The 14,001-nt window shown below is 43.2% G+C and overlaps 1 protein-coding gene and 1 long non-coding RNA gene across 2 annotated transcripts in view; one reads left to right on the plus strand and one right to left on the minus strand.

Moving 5' to 3' along the window:
• LY86 (lymphocyte antigen 86) overlaps positions 1–2,383 on the minus strand; it is a 33,829-nt gene extending 31,446 nt beyond the window's left edge. The window contains exon 1 of the mRNA XM_007064238.4: positions 1,957–2,383. Coding sequence (XP_007064300.3) covers positions 1,957–2,125 — 169 coding nt within the window. The 5' untranslated portion in view covers positions 2,126–2,383. The remainder of the gene's footprint in view (positions 1–1,956) is intronic.
• On the plus strand, positions 2,111–13,113 carry LOC122464551. The gene is made up of 3 exons (XR_006288702.1): positions 2,111–2,249; positions 3,078–4,394; positions 13,100–13,113. It is a non-coding gene; the product is annotated as an uncharacterized LOC122464551 (long non-coding RNA).
• The last annotated feature ends 888 nt before the right edge of the window (positions 13,114–14,001 follow it).

Below are 14,001 nucleotides of genomic sequence, written 5' to 3' on the forward strand. Positions count from 1 at the left end.
AATCCATTTTTTGTCCAAAAAAGTTTATATATATATTTAATCAGCTCTAGTCAGTGGAGACACAAATCCCAAATCTCCTTTCACCAATGCCAGTCTCTTATATTGGAGTAATGTCATTACTTTCGTTGGAGTTAGTCCTGGTTTGCCCCAGTGTCAGTGAGAGGAAAATCAGGCCCATGCATGTTGGCTCTGACCTAGGGTATATCTACACTTTGAGCTGTCAATGTAAATTCCAACATGAGGAGACATTGGATTGAGCTAGCTCACTAAGAACAGAGTGTAGCCATGGTGGTGCGACCGGTGGGAGGGGCGAGCCGCTCTGAGTATGGCCCTATCTGAGACCCTAAGCAAGTACTGGGGGTAGCCTGCTCCTCCTGCCAGCCATGCCACTGCAGGGACATTCTATTTTGAGTGTGCTCGCTCTGTGAGAGTTCGCACGGGTATGTCTCCTTGAGCTGGGAATCACACCCCCAGCTCGAAGTCTAGAGGTGCCCTTAGCTCTCATGTTGGTTTTACACCTGTGTAACTCCACTGCCTTCTAAAGCTATGCCTGATTCTCGTGGATGTGGGAGCAGAATGGGGCTTTCTCATGGGGACCTTTTAATTAAGTTCTTTCTTGTTTGTTGTTCTCAATATAAACAATTATTCTGGCTGAAAGTATCTTTGTATGGGGAAACAGCAATTGAGGTGTATGCTCGAAATCAAACATTTTGGCTCATAATCTGAGATGGGGGATCCTTAACTGACATACACCCAGCAAGCAATTCTTCTCACGATTTAAAGCAACTTGAAATTTAGCCCACTGCCTCTGTAAAGTCTGCTACTTGTTAACGGAGACATGTTAGGAGGAGGTGGGGGAATTAATTCACACAAGGAATTATTGTTAAAATAAAGGTAATGGGGGCAAAGCTTCCATCCAATATCTAATTACATTTTTCCTAAAACAGTAGATCCATTTATAATATGTGAAGCCTGATTTTGTTCTCATAGGAATGGGCTTTTATTTTATTTATCCTTATAAAATAAGGATTTTATTACAAATATTTATTTACTCCTATTGCCACTTGCTGGTTTTATATTTAATGGATGTGCAAAGCTGCAGGAGAGCTGCAGGGGAGAAAAAGCCTCATGGGGAACCCTTTGTGTCTGGATGAATTGGAAAAACAAACTCTAGGGTGTTCATTTGCCATGAATCACTTTTCACATCACGTGTGTAATATGAATGAGGCGTCTGTGAATCTAATTCCCTTTGTCCCAGTAGTAAAGCAGATCAGTACGATAGAAGAGGCGCAAGGCCAGCAAAGCAACCAACTTGAAAAGGCAGCACCATTCAGTGAATTCATTTTCAGCTATTTCAGTGCCGTTTGCTCCTTTTCTTTTCAACAGATTTAAAGAACAAACCTACAGTCCACAGGAAATGCCTCTGTTAAGCATGTCTGCTGCAGTCTAGCTAAGCATGGTAGCAGCTTTCGACAGCCTGATTCCTTCCTACTGTCACACGGGGTCTCTTGTAACTCTAAGTGGGAGAAGAGAAAACATGCACCTCCACAGCCAAACTTTACCATAGGAAAACAGTAGATCAATGCCATGACAGCCTGCTGCCTTGATTTCACAAGAGGGGTAAAGAGGATGAAGATTAAAGGGTTTTGTCTAACTTCAAGATAAAAATCCCAGTTGCGCAACCTTTTTGTGCTAAATTACCTCTATTTTTGGCAGTTATTTATTAATCTTTGGAGAATGTACATGATTTGTTTCCTCTCCCTGTTATCTTTGATCTCAGCAGGAGGTTTTTATGAAGCAAAAACACTGCACGACTAAGCCAATTCCAACTAGAAAATCAGGGCTTGCTCAGAAACTTAACGCTTTCATTCATCACCTGGAATAGGAACTTTCCCTGGTATGCAATAACAACTTTATTGTCCTTGTAAATATAAAATGGAATTTTAAAGATCTCACCACAACTTTTGTAATATATTTCCAAATTCTTCTCCTTGCAGACTGTGTGCGTAGGCCACGCTGTGCTGAGACTGGGATAAAACAGGACTAAAATGAGAATGGCAGCATTAAGCATCTTCATGGTGGTGATGGTGCGGTAGTCTCCGTAATTATTTCTCTCTCTTGTCATGAAGGCGAGGAGGGTAGTTTTCCACTTCCTCTCTCCAAGGACTGTGACAACTGTAAGAGGTTACTATATTAACCGCCTGCACAAGGATTAAATGATTCAATACAGGCTCACAGCTTGAAACAACGTAGTGTAAGCAAGTGGCTAATCAGAATTCTGAGTGTGTTAGTTCCATATGTTCAGACTTCTGCTTTCTGTTTCATGTTAGTTTAAGCTAATGACGAATGATCTACTGACACCGTCTCATTGGAAAAGCTCCAGTCCGCAGCCTTAATTCTTTGTTGAACTAGATAAATAGTTATTTATCTAATTCCCCCCACCCCCCGTTCCATTCTCGTGCTGTAGTTGGGCACTTGGGGCTCAGCGTGTAAGACAAGCTTAACTTGGCATTTCAGGCTGCAAAACACTGTAGGCAACATTCACAGAATCGTAGGACTGGAAGGGAGCTCAAGAGGTCTTCTAGTCCAATCCCCTGCACTCAGGGCAGGACTAGGTATTCTATTTCTCCCACCCTTACTCACAGCGAGTAGTACCTTGTTGTATGAGTTGCCAGTTTGCTTTCAATTAGATTGTTTGCAAAGGAAGGTACTACTCAAGGTGAGTAAGAGTTGCTGGCTTTGTATGACACCTGGAGGTAGAAAATGCCCTAATCTGGCACACCTCTCCCCTGAGTTTAAATTCCACATGGACGTAAGCTCCACTTTCTGAATTTTATTGTCACTACATTTATTTTAGCAGTGAGTTTCTTTGCTAAAGAGAACAGAGCTTTGTTGTTCAGTAGACTCGATTCCCCTGGAGCCGGAGCCTTAGGAACACAGCTTCAGGAAGCATTCCGTTACTTTTGGCTGTGCTAAAAATTATTTCTGGTGTGCAATGATGACTCACCTTTCAAGTCCTGATTTAATTATTTTTGGCATTGCATTGATTAACATTCCTCCTTTGCCTCTCTTTTAAGCCAGAGCTCTGGATTTTTCCGCAAGTGTACTGACTGCATACATGCACACTATTGAAGTTGTAAATTTGTAATCCAGGCTAATTGTTTCATACAACGTGACATGTGTAAACTGGCAATTGCTGAAGACAGTAAGGAATACACAGTATAGAAGCAAGGGCTGCTTTAGCTCCAGCAAACATCTGTTGGGTTTGAGAATCAAGATTTTCAATTGGCTTTCAAAATTCAGTTGCTAAAGCAGGAATTTTTTGGACTGAAGCATAACTGGGAAAAAGCTTCAGGCCAAACTCAGCCCTGCAGCAGGTAGGTGCAAGTCTATGGAGTTGAACCAAGGCTGAACTTGGCCCTGTGGTTTGATGGGCTTGGTAAAATATTAGGCTGGTTCACCGCATCTTCCCTATTTCAAATCCTGCAAGGTGGCATGTATGTTCGATTAATGAGCCATGCCTTTAGAAAAGTGGTGCTCTGCTTTGTCCGTCACTCTGCTATTGAATAGAGTTGCAGGGGGAACAAAAAAGAAGCACATATATGGTTGAGAAACCAAAAATGCATGCAAGAAGTTTATTAGGAAGTAATACTTAACAATGGGAGCCCTTCAGTTCAGCAACTCCTGGGGGTGAAATCTTGGCCCCACTAAGGTCAAGAGGAGTTTTCCCATTGACTTCAATCAGTCCAGGGTTTGAACCTTGATGTCTTTTTTTAAAAGCCGACATTTCCATTACCAAAGCTGGCCAGTAAGATCTGCAAGGTCCAGTGTTATGCCACCCTCCGCCTGCCCTAATTTTTTGGGGACTAGTCACAGCTTTTTTTCTTTAAAGGAAGTTTCCAGTCCTGTTCACTGTGGACAGACTCTTTAAAATATACACTCATGTTAACTTTCACCCTTACTAGTATGTTAACTGGCACTGTCCTTTGTTAAAAACTCGTGTGTGTTATGGCTCCCCATACAGCCCATGCAAGCCAGATCTGAATTATGTGGTTCAGGCCCACATCTAGTTTTGCGTTCTTTAGGCACTACTGTTATAGTAAAGCATGTACTCTGTGGCCAGGTTCAGAACCCAGGCAATTGTGCTTAGTGCAGAACATGCACACTGGCCAAGGGCGGGGTTGCTATAGATCTGTTTGGTTTGATCGAACAATTAATCAAACACACCCAATAGCAATGTCTGATTAAAGCAAAAGATATAACACAGGGAACGTGATAGGGAAACTGTGTCTGGAATTAGTGGTGTACAGGCTGTGGTTAATTTTGATTGTAACACAATCAGTGTGAACCATTCCAAATAAAATGCTGTTCCCACTGAGAACTACCTATATTCAGTGTTACTGCAATTTGCGAAGTGTCATGGATAGAAGCTGTTAAAGCACAACCGTGACTTCTCAAGCCAAACATTATGAATGATCATAATGGTGCTGGTCCTGAATTTCATTCTTTAATTCAAGATGCTTGTGTTCTTGCTTGTGTTCCAAAAAGGATCAGAGTGCTAACTGGTCAGAAATGGTTTTCCCATCCTGTGAAAATTTTCGAGATTAAAAAATATTCCCCATTCCACAGACTTGCTAGATTTTTTGTGTGAAAAAATTAGAATGAGAAAGATCCCGCACCCCAGTGGTCAGGGCACTCACCTGGGATGTGGTAGGGAACAGGAGAGAGACCCCAGGATAGTCAATAGCCCAAGTGGTCAGGCACTCAATGAATCAGGTGGATCAGGGAGTTGAACCTGTGCATCTCACATCCCAGTTGCAGGCTATTTCTGGGGTGGGGGAAATCTCTTTCTGTCTCTGACTCTAAATTCTGTCCCAGGCCTAAGAAACCTTTCTGGTGAAATTTTATCAAAACTGATATGTTTCGACAACATTTTTTGTTTTTGATGAATCAGCATTTTCCGATCAAAAACTATTTCATCAAACAATTCCCAACCGGCTCTAGTCAGAGGGCTTATTCTTTAGTCTTGGGGGGGGGGCGGGGTTGTGATTATAGGATTCATTGCCATAGTGGGATATGCAATAATTATTTTTGTTCATGGCAGTGCTGTAATGCAATAGGTGCTGTTCAGACATGCAAGGATGGATGGTCCCCCCACTGAGGAGCTCACAGTCCACAGATCAACAGACTTGGGGGAAGCAGAGCAACAAGCAGAGATTTTGCTGGTACAAGTCATCCTGCTTCACTGAAGGCAGGATGACAAGTGGTTCTTCCAGAGACTTAAATGTGGCCGGGATAGGACAGGGGCCTTGCGGATGAGCTCAGGAAACTCAGACCATGCACAGGGGACCATGTGGCAAAACGGTCCCTCTCTCTCTAGATGAAGCAAAATCACCCTTTTCTGACACCGTCCTGTCACTGGCTCTAACAGTTACATCTGAAAATCATTTGTAGGTGCCTTTGACACGTACCAGGTTGTACCAAATAACAAGTATTTTATAGACAAACATCCTGGAAGGGACACACTGACCCTCCTAGAAAGGGTTTTATTACCAATCCTATCTCCTCTGTGGACTACTCCTTCAAACATGAACAGCCCTCCCAGACTTCTGTGACTTGTTGGATGAGAAGCTGTGTCTGGTCAAACAAGCAAGTATGTACCCAGGAGTTTCTGTGGGCTTGTGCAGATGCTGCTGAAACCAGCTCCACAGCGTCTTCACTTCTATTTTTAGTGAGTATAGCTAGCCTGGCTACACAAGCTGTCATTCGCACCCCCAGCTGCAATGTGGATTTACCCTTGGTTTCCATCTGAGAGCCCTGCAGAGCCAACACTGCTAACAGGAGTAAAGAGTAGTAAACTTACACTTGTCGTTACTCTGTTCTATGTAGATTCTTGTACCAGTCACTCATTACTGTAGTATGGAGCATCTTCCAGTAGCTTATTAAGTGACATGACTAACATCTCTCATATTGGTTTGCTCTCTCTCTCTCTCATCCTCTCCCCAGCATGAGAATTGTGTGTGCAGGGCAGTGTTTTGTTTTGTTTTGTATTTTTACATGGGCATGCAGCTATGTGGTTAGATTAGAGATGACAACAACAACAAAAAAGTGCATCTTGTACTTGGAGCACAACGTTTGTGATGTGACCAAAATGAGCAGAGATAACTATATATTCAAGGAACTGAGATGTTAAGAAGGTGCCATTTTGAATTAGTGTCTTCAGATATGTCCTTTTTTTGCTGGTATCTCGCCCCTTCAACCTTGTGCCCTTGTGAATAAAGGAAGAGGCTGGCAGGGAAACTGAGACTTACTGTTGCTCAGTGCAGAGACTATACCAAATGCATAAATTTAAGTTGTGCTCACCGGTTGTCAGCTCTGCTTGCTCACAGTGCAAAGATTCACAGGCTCAAGGCCAGAATGAAATTTTGACCTTTGAGTTATGCAGGCTTTCAAGATCTCCTAAAGCTGAAAGTAACAGCTTACAGCTAATGGTGCAAATAGAAAAAAATATTCTCCTGATCTGAATTTTGTATCCCAGTGGAGAGATTTTGCTGGCCTCTCTGGAGCACTCTTACCAACTGGAAGGAGTCATTACAGTATTTGTCAGATCTTCCACTGTGGCTGCATTGCCCCTTGCAACACTCAGTGGTTTGACTTGCTGTGCATGTTGGTGGTAGTGATGTGGTGTGAAATTATTCTGGTAAGCAATTTTTAATTAGCTAAGAAAACAGCCTCTGGCTTACAATGCACTCTGTGGGCTTCATTATGTCAGGAGTCGGTTTCTTCTGCAACGACTTCATCACCATGTGCTCATGAGCTACAGCAACTGTTTGGCAATCCACTGTGTTTAAACTGGTATTAGAATCAAAACCACAGTGGATCAATGCCTGTGTTAAAACCCATTCACCCTACCAGGTGGACTATATTTGTTTGCCAACACTGCAGCAATGATGTGCAACTTTGGATCAATGTGAATCAGCACTGCTTAGACTGTAAGAAATGACTGCTTCCCACAGCAGTGACAGATGAACTAAGGCATATTGTTTTGTGTTTCTTTGTAGTCTGCTGCTTCTCCAGGTGAAATCAATGGGAGTCTGGCTCCATTTTAGTTAGTTGAACTTTCTGTATGTTCAGGGGGAAATGGCTGCCTCCATGGAGTAAATTCAGCACCACTCACTGCCTAATAAATACATATACAAGCATACAGGTATCTCTTTAATAATACTGACTGAGACATTCTGACAGAAATGGAGCAGAGTCAATAGTACCCTAGTAGTTTTCTGTTGTGAAGAATGTCAATTCTGTTCTGGATCAAATTTTCTTTATAGCTGACTTGGAGAAAAAGGGGCAGGTGGTGGGAAGAATCAGGGTTGTGTCCAAATAATGTAACTAGCTCGGGTAAAGTAGCAGTGAAGCTGCTCAAGTAATTACCTAGGATTTTGGACGGGTTTGTACAGTCCACACTGAATTCTGTGTTCCCACAGCTTCACTACTACTGGTACCTGAGAGCTAGCTACATTAAAGCTAGCTCAGGGATGTCTGCACGAACTGCGCTCACTCACCATGATTGCAGAGTAGACATACCCTAAGTATAATCACATGAAATTCTATCCAGTCAGTCACACAGTTACTGGAGGGGACCCTTGCAGGGTTTGGGTTTGGTTTGGATAAGCATCCACAAGGAAGGAAAACTGTCTAAAATGGCTGTGTTGTCTGTGTAAATGAGTTACATTCTTGATGCTGATAGTTCCATTCTTCAAGTGGTCATGCAGCTGCTCAAGGAGGTCATGAGGTGACCCTGTGTTAATTATGGCCAATCTGGGCTTTCAACCTAAACCACAAATTTTAAAAATTGAGGATCTAAAGGTAGACACCTAAATCAATACTTTATATATAAAGCCTGATTCTCAGGGGTGGAATTACAGGTCTCAGAACTATGGAAGAACAGGCTACTTAGGTATCTAAATTCATATTTAGGTATCTAAGGCCTGGTCTACACTGGGGTGGGGGGTGGCGAGCTAAGTCGGTCTAAGTTACGCAACTTCAGCTACGAAAATAGCGCAGCTGAAGTCAATGTACTTAGAGCTGCTTACTGCGGTCTCTTCATTGCGGTAGGTGGACTGCTGATGCTCCCCCATCGACTCCGCCTACACTTCTCGCTCCAGTGGAGTACCGGAATTGACAGGAGAGCGCTCAGCGGTCAATTTATCGTGTCTTCACTAGACGTGATAAATCGAGCTCTGCTGGATCGATCGCTCCGGAGGTAAGTGTAGACATGCCCTAACTTTGGACATCCAAAGCTGAAACTTTTAGCCTAGGTGTCTTGTAATACGTCTGAGTAAAAAAAACCAAAACCAAAATAAATGCTTGTGGAGGAGTTTTTCCTTAAATTTATTAAAGCTATGTTAATAACTGATTTTTTCAGTTTGTTTACAGTATTGAATTTTTTTATTATTTTTTTTAAAGGTTAGTTTTGGTCAACCTGGAACAATTTTAAAAAATGTTCAGCGAAACAAAAAGTTAAAAAAAAAAGTTGGGTTTTTTTATATGTTTAAAAATTTTCTATAAAATTGAGGTGAATTTCAAAAAGTCATTTTTAATAAAAAAAACTGAAATATTTTGTTTTGAAAACTTCAGAATGAAACATTTCATTTTTTGTTTTGGGGTTGGTTTTTTACCAAAATAGTTTGACGACATCAACACAAATTGTTTCAGTCAACTCGAATCTGCATCTTTCACAGAAAACGAGTTTCCGTAAAAAATGTTTGGCTAGCTCTACTTCTGAACACAATAAAATATTTTTTCTTATTAGATTTTACAACTTGTGGCATGAGACAAGCTTTTTAAAAACATCTAACTTACGATTCCCTTGTGTGGAAGATGCTCTTTAAAGGTCCTCTTTCAATGTCTTTCTAAAATCCTTTATAAGGAAATCAACTGCCATGTCTACACTGTGGGGATTATAGTGGCACAGTGCTGCTGTGTGCCATAGCTATGCTGGCCTAACCCTGTAGTGTAGATGTAGTTTACAGTGGGGGAAGGATGTTCCATTGCTGTTGGAACTCCACCTCCGCAAGTGACAGTCGTGAGGTCAATGGAAACAGTCCTCTGTCAGTCTAGTTTCATCTACACTGGGGATTAGGTTGGCATAGCTACGGTGCTGAGGGATCTGGATTTTTCACACCCCTGAGCACTGTAGCTAAATTTTAAAAGTAAAGCAGGCCTAATATTAACTGGCCAGGATTGTTCCTTGGGATCAAGTATAATTGTCATGGAACAGCCCACCAACTATATCAAATAGTACAGTACTGCAGGAGTAACTTTAGAACGATAACACAATACTTTGTGTTTCTTCACTGCCTTCCATCCAAGGATCTCAGTGCTTTACAAAGGTAGGTAGGTTATTAACAATCATTTTACAGTTGAGAAAACTGAGGCAGTGAGGTGGTGATGGTGTGAGGCTGGTATGCTGTTGCAAAAGCGCCCCCTTTGGCCAGGTGAAGTGTTACACCAGCGTTTGCTCTGGCCAGGCAGTCAGTCAGTTTGCCTTGCCTGAGTCCCGCTGGGGTATGTGAGTTTTCTCCTTATTCTTGGCAGAGTCAGCTGGTCCTGGTGTCCGGGGGGCCTGGAAACCCCCTCAGTTCTTAAGTCCCTCTGGGGTTGGTAGGGGAACCCAGGCCCACCCGCTCCATTGGGTTCCATTTCAGGGCCCTTAACCCAGCCAGGCAGAACTGGGGCTCAACAGCTCCCACTGTGCCCTGAGCTCCTTCCTATCTCCTCTGGTTTCTGTAGGCTTTTCAGCCTGATGGTCCAGATGTCCCTTCTCAGCATACTGTCTCTGAGCGGCTTCTCAGCAGCTTGCTGGCAGGAGTTCCCTTCTTCAGCCTGCTTGCTCCTCTGGCATCCGCCCTGTCCCTCTGCTTCCCAGCTCTTTTAATCTTCCCAGCTGCTGTGAGTCTGCCAATCAGCCTTGGCTGGTAGTACCTGCATTAGCCCCTTTGTTGCTGGGACAGGATGGAGTATATACACCCCATGATACATGGCCAAGGTGGTCACAAAGCCAGGAATAGAACATCCACGTTCCCAATTCCTTGCTCTAACTATTGGACACTGCTGCCTCAGTATCTACTGTACATGTAATTGAGCACATTGGAAATGTTTGGTGCTGTGTCTACCAATGGATCACGACTGCACTGTGGGAACAATCTTGTGTTCTGCAGATCAAAGCTGTGTACATCAAGAGAAGGTAACCGGGAGTCTAAAAGGAGTCAAGTCATTTCAGAGCCTGTCATTAGTCAAACAGCACCTAATTGTGGTGTCCCTCTCCTTTTCTCACCTCCTTAAATAAACAGTGGAAGATAAACTCCAGCAATGCCTCCTAGATCTTTAGACACTGGGAAGTCTCCCAAGCCCCTCATTCTTAAATCCTAGATTACAAACCCCAGTGACAAGCAGTTTGGATTGGGATCAATATTGGCGGTCTGTTCAGACTACTTTTTCTTCCCCTTTGGCATTTCCACTGTTAAAGTGGATGGTGTGTAGCTGGATGGGCTGCAATGTACAGTAACATTAAATATAAATTAAGGTTGTTACTAGAATATACAATAGCGTTAGATATAAATATTTAAGGTTGTTACTAGTGTTTTAAAAAAAAAAAAAAACCCTGAAGAAAAGCTATTTCTAGATCAACCGCCAGGTGGTACTATGAGTTTAAATTCTGAATGGTAGTGTACAGTGTATCTTGCTATAATACAGAGTTATTGACCTGAATGTAAATCTTACCTAGCACAACACATTTAATTAAAAAAAAGGTCTGTGTCTCCAGTCTGGCTCAGGGTATAGTGTCTCACCTTTCTGCAAAGTCTAGGGCAAGCAAGCAAAGGTTATTTAAAGTTTGATTTTGAGAACCTACATAAAAAAAGACAAGGAGGAAGCCAAGCCCTGATGCCTCTGCGTATTGTGGAGTGTTGAGACCACTTGGCAGGTTTTCCTAATTTACCTTGCATTTGCCTCACAATTTCCAAGGTGGAGCTTTCGAGTACAAGCACTAACTGTCACTGGCGATGCAGTGCAAAGCTGGAAACCTCCTTGGAAATCTCACATCCTGATTACTAATGGGAACTTAAATGGCGATAGTGGATCCACCCCCCGCCTCCCGCAACTCCCAGAACGATCAGTGTGCATGAAGACAGTTGATGAAGAACAATACCAGTGTAAAATCCACTTTCTCACAACGCACATTCCTAAGCACCCCCCTGTATCAGTGTTCTTTCAGAAGCACCCAATGCATGGACAGAGGCACGTAGGCAGATGTCCATGATAGTTATGGGTCTGATATGTCCAAGGAGCATGTAGAAGAAGAGTGAGCTTCCAAAATGCAAAGGGAAGGAATGCAAACTATGGCTCTGATCCTGAAAGGAGCTGAGCACATACTGCAAGATGCTGAACCACCCTGATTCCTATTAACTTCGGTGGGATCCGACTGCATTTGTCAACTCACAAGATCACACCCTGTATTAGGAAGTCACTGATCTGTGGTCTCTGCTTGCATGAGGTGTGTCACGCACTGGTGTTAATAAGATCGACCAATGAATGTGTAGAGAGGAGAACAGACTAAAGAATGCTCCCTCACTGCTGTGTTAATTTTCTGATTTTGAGGGAAGGCTGGAAATAAAACCTGGACACGACTGAACACATGAGTCCAGGTAGCCACATTCACGGCTGCTGTAGGCAGCGCTGCCAGTGGGTCTCTTTGAAATAAACAGGCTCTCTCCTCATTTGTTTCTCACTGTCAATATGATGATTCCAACTAGATTTCCTTCTGTTTGTGTTTGCTGCTTGTCCATGCTGACAAAACACGTGTAGTTTGTAGCTCCCTTGTTTCAGCTGGCTGCTATTCCATTTTAATGCGGGCACTTCATCGGAGGTCATTTAGTCAGTATGTTGCTGAGCCATTTACAAATATGAGCTGATGAATATTTCATCGCCGTTCACCAGGAATTCTGTTGAAGCGTAGCTTCATGGCAATGAGTCAGTAAGTGATGCGTTCAACCTGAAGCTGTTTCCTTCCTGCTTCTCTCATCAGATGTATTAATTACGGACTCTGGGAGAAATCTTTTTTTAATGTGGGAAAACCTTTTATTTTCAGGTTTCAGAGTAGCAGCCGTGTTAGTCTGTATTCGCAAAAAGAAAAGGAGGACTTGTGGCACCTTAGAGACTAACCAATTTATTTGAGCATAAGCTTTCGTGAGCTATAGCTCACTTCATCGGATGCATTCATCCACTGAATGCATCCAATGAAGTGAGCTGGAGCTCACGAAAGCTTATGCTCAAATAAATTGGTTAGTCTCTAAGGTGCCACAAGTCCTCCTTTTCTTTTATTTTCACTTTCTCCCGGGTTTGAGTCTAGCTATATATCGCTTGAGTATGCACCACTCAAGGGAAGAGTCTCTTTAAATTGGCTGGATAAAACGAACAGACATTCTGCTTTCTAAGGTCTAGTCTCAGTTCTGATTTTGTTCCTACATCTCTGTGCACATTGGCGAGAGATAATGCTGGACTCTAAAACTAAGCCCTGGTCTACACTACAAAATGACTTCAGTATAACTACACTGCCCAAGGGTGTGAATAATTCACACCCCTGAGTGACATAGTTATACCAGCCTAAGCCCCGGTGTTGACGGTGCTATGTTGGCTGGAGAGCTTCTCCTGCCGATGTAGCTAGCGCCTCTTGTGGACGTGGAGTTATTAAACCGAGGGGTGAGCTCTCTCCCATTGGCTCAGAGCGTCTTCACCAGATGCACTACAGCAGTGCAGCTGCATTGGTGCAGCTGTGCCAATGTAAATTTCTAGGGTAGAGCTGCCCTATGTCTCTCTCCACTGCCGAAAAGGTGTGTTTTTATTATCAAGATAGCTAATGGAAGTTACTTATCTTGCTGTAAAATCCTAGTGGAGATAAGGTGCAGGCAGTTTTTATCCTGATGTAGCTAGGCGAGGTCAGTGGGGTGGTGGAGTGAGTGTAGTTTGTTAATGTCTGCTTGAGTTTGAACAGAGCCTACAATAGTTCTGGGAAGTGTGAACTGCCCTGTTCATCTCAAAGGGTGTAAACTTGGATGCCCAGTGATGATGATTTAAATGCCAACACTGTTGATCAAATGGAAGAAAGGAGAGGGTGGGTGATATTATCAAGGGCTACGCTATCTACTCTGAGGAACATCTCATTTTGACATTACAAGTGGGTTGGCTTGTCTATGCTTCAAATGCGACAGCGGCACAGTCCACAGTGCTGCAGCTGCATTGCTGGAGCGCTTCAGGGTAGACGCTACCTATGCTGACAGAAGGGGTTCTCCCATTGGCACAGGTAATCCACCTCCTTGAGAGGCAGTACCTAGGTCAATGGAAGAATTTTTCTGTTGACTTAGAGCTGTCTACACCTGGGGTTACCTATGCTGCCCAGTGGTGGGGATTTTTCACACCCCTGAGCACATAGTTGGTGCAACCTACCTTTTTAGTGTAGCTCAGGACTTCGTATTTCTCCAGTCAAAAAGGAGCCAAGCCAAAGAAATCCAGTAGGATAGTCTAGGGCTGGTCTACACTGAAAAGTTATGTTGGCATAGCTATGTCTCTCGTGGGTTTGAATCTGAGAGACATAGTTAAGTTGAGCTAACCCCCAGTGTAGACAGCTCTAGGTCAACAGAAGAATTCTTCCATCGACCTAGCTACTGCCTCTTGGGGAGGTAGAATAGCTACAGTGATGGGAGAACACCTCCTGTCACTGTAGTAAGTGTCTACTCTGAAGCCATACAGCATCACAGCTGCTGTGGTGCCGCTTTAGTGTTTTAAGTGTAGACATAGTCCGAGCCCTACCAACAGGGATGTGCTGAGCAGGAGCCAAGCCTATGGAGCACAGCACAAAGGATCATACTTTGAACATTTGTATAATCTGTGGCAATCAAGTATGGACTTTCGAGTTAGAACTCCTGGGTTTTAAACCTAGCTCTA

Source organism: Chelonia mydas, chromosome 2 (assembly GCF_015237465.2).
Source record: "Chelonia mydas isolate rCheMyd1 chromosome 2, rCheMyd1.pri.v2, whole genome shotgun sequence".
Lineage (NCBI taxonomy): Eukaryota > Metazoa > Chordata > Testudines > Cheloniidae > Chelonia > Chelonia mydas.